Source organism: Orycteropus afer, unplaced genomic scaffold (assembly GCF_000298275.1).
Source record: "Orycteropus afer afer isolate SDZICR_OR568_19922 unplaced genomic scaffold, OryAfe1.0 scaffold00135, whole genome shotgun sequence".
Taxonomy (NCBI): domain Eukaryota; kingdom Metazoa; phylum Chordata; class Mammalia; order Tubulidentata; family Orycteropodidae; genus Orycteropus; species Orycteropus afer.
Window position 1 is genome coordinate 8,335,452 of NW_006921722.1, and position 1,029 is coordinate 8,336,480.

General features: G+C 52.9%; 1 protein-coding gene across 1 annotated transcript in view; it reads right to left on the reverse strand.

Moving 5' to 3' along the window:
• The window catches only part of SNX9 (sorting nexin 9), a 63,025-nt gene that overhangs the window by 1,863 nt on the left and 60,133 nt on the right, over positions 1-1,029 (reverse strand). The window contains exon 15 of the mRNA XM_042781578.1: positions 196-327. Coding sequence (XP_042637512.1) covers positions 196-327 — 132 coding nt within the window. The remainder of the gene's footprint in view (positions 1-195; positions 328-1,029) is intronic.

Here is a 1,029-nt window from a genome sequence, read left to right on the forward strand (position 1 = left end):
TTTTTCCACCCACTGCTTCTCAAAAATTGAAAAGCAGATGTAATTAAAAGAGACTGAAAACTTCTCCACATTTAACCTCTTCTGGCTGATTTGGATTAAAACACATGGAGGCATTACCTGCATGACTGAGTCCCTTCCCCAATCCCCCTCTCCACGTGCATGTGCAGAAGGCACCGGGCAGCGCCATGGACCTACCGTCTCGTAGAACTGCACCTGCTGCTCCAGGTAAAGGCGGATGACACTGTTGTAATCGTAGATCCGGTTACTATGGAAATGATTCATCTCCGCTACAAGCGAAACCAAGACCTGCGTCAGTCGCCCCCAGGGCTTCAAAGACCTGTGGGCTTCTCTACTCGTTACAGTTAATCACCCGGACACAACGTGGCTGGCTTTAGCGCAGTGTCAGCTCCTGGCCGACCTCTTATAAAGAGCTGGGGAAGATACAGGCAAGACAGCCCTTTGCAGTAACTGGATGACTGTCATTGATTGGTATACAACGTACCACGGGACCCTACGTGGACTGTCCTAGCAGCAGTGATCCAGTATGGCACTGAGTTGGTCCTGTTCTCCCCAAGGGGACTGTAGCTACAGACCTCAGAGCATTTTACCCAGCAAGCACCTGGTGGGTCCTGCACACTGAGGCAGTGTGGAAAGGCTGGGCAGAGGAGGTGGTGGGAGACCTCAGACGAAACTCTCTCTGCCCCTCCTCCAGAACAGGGAGCTCTGCCACCTGACCCCAGGCAGGCAGGCAGGCAGACCGTCTCTCACCCGGCAAAGCACTGGATGCCGACGTGTGATCCTTCACCGTGGCGGAATACATGGGTCCCTTCTTCCCTTACAAAACGTGCCTCTTGCATCCCTCGCCCTCTGTTGAAGGTGACATTTACCCTTGGCTCCTCATCCCCCCAGACAAGTGACTCCCCATGATTGTTCTCTCCATGGAGTGTATCTACCTCAGGTAAATGTTCAACTCATATGCCTGTCTATTGTTTGGCTGGAAGCCACAGGTGTGGCTTCACTTCCAGACCT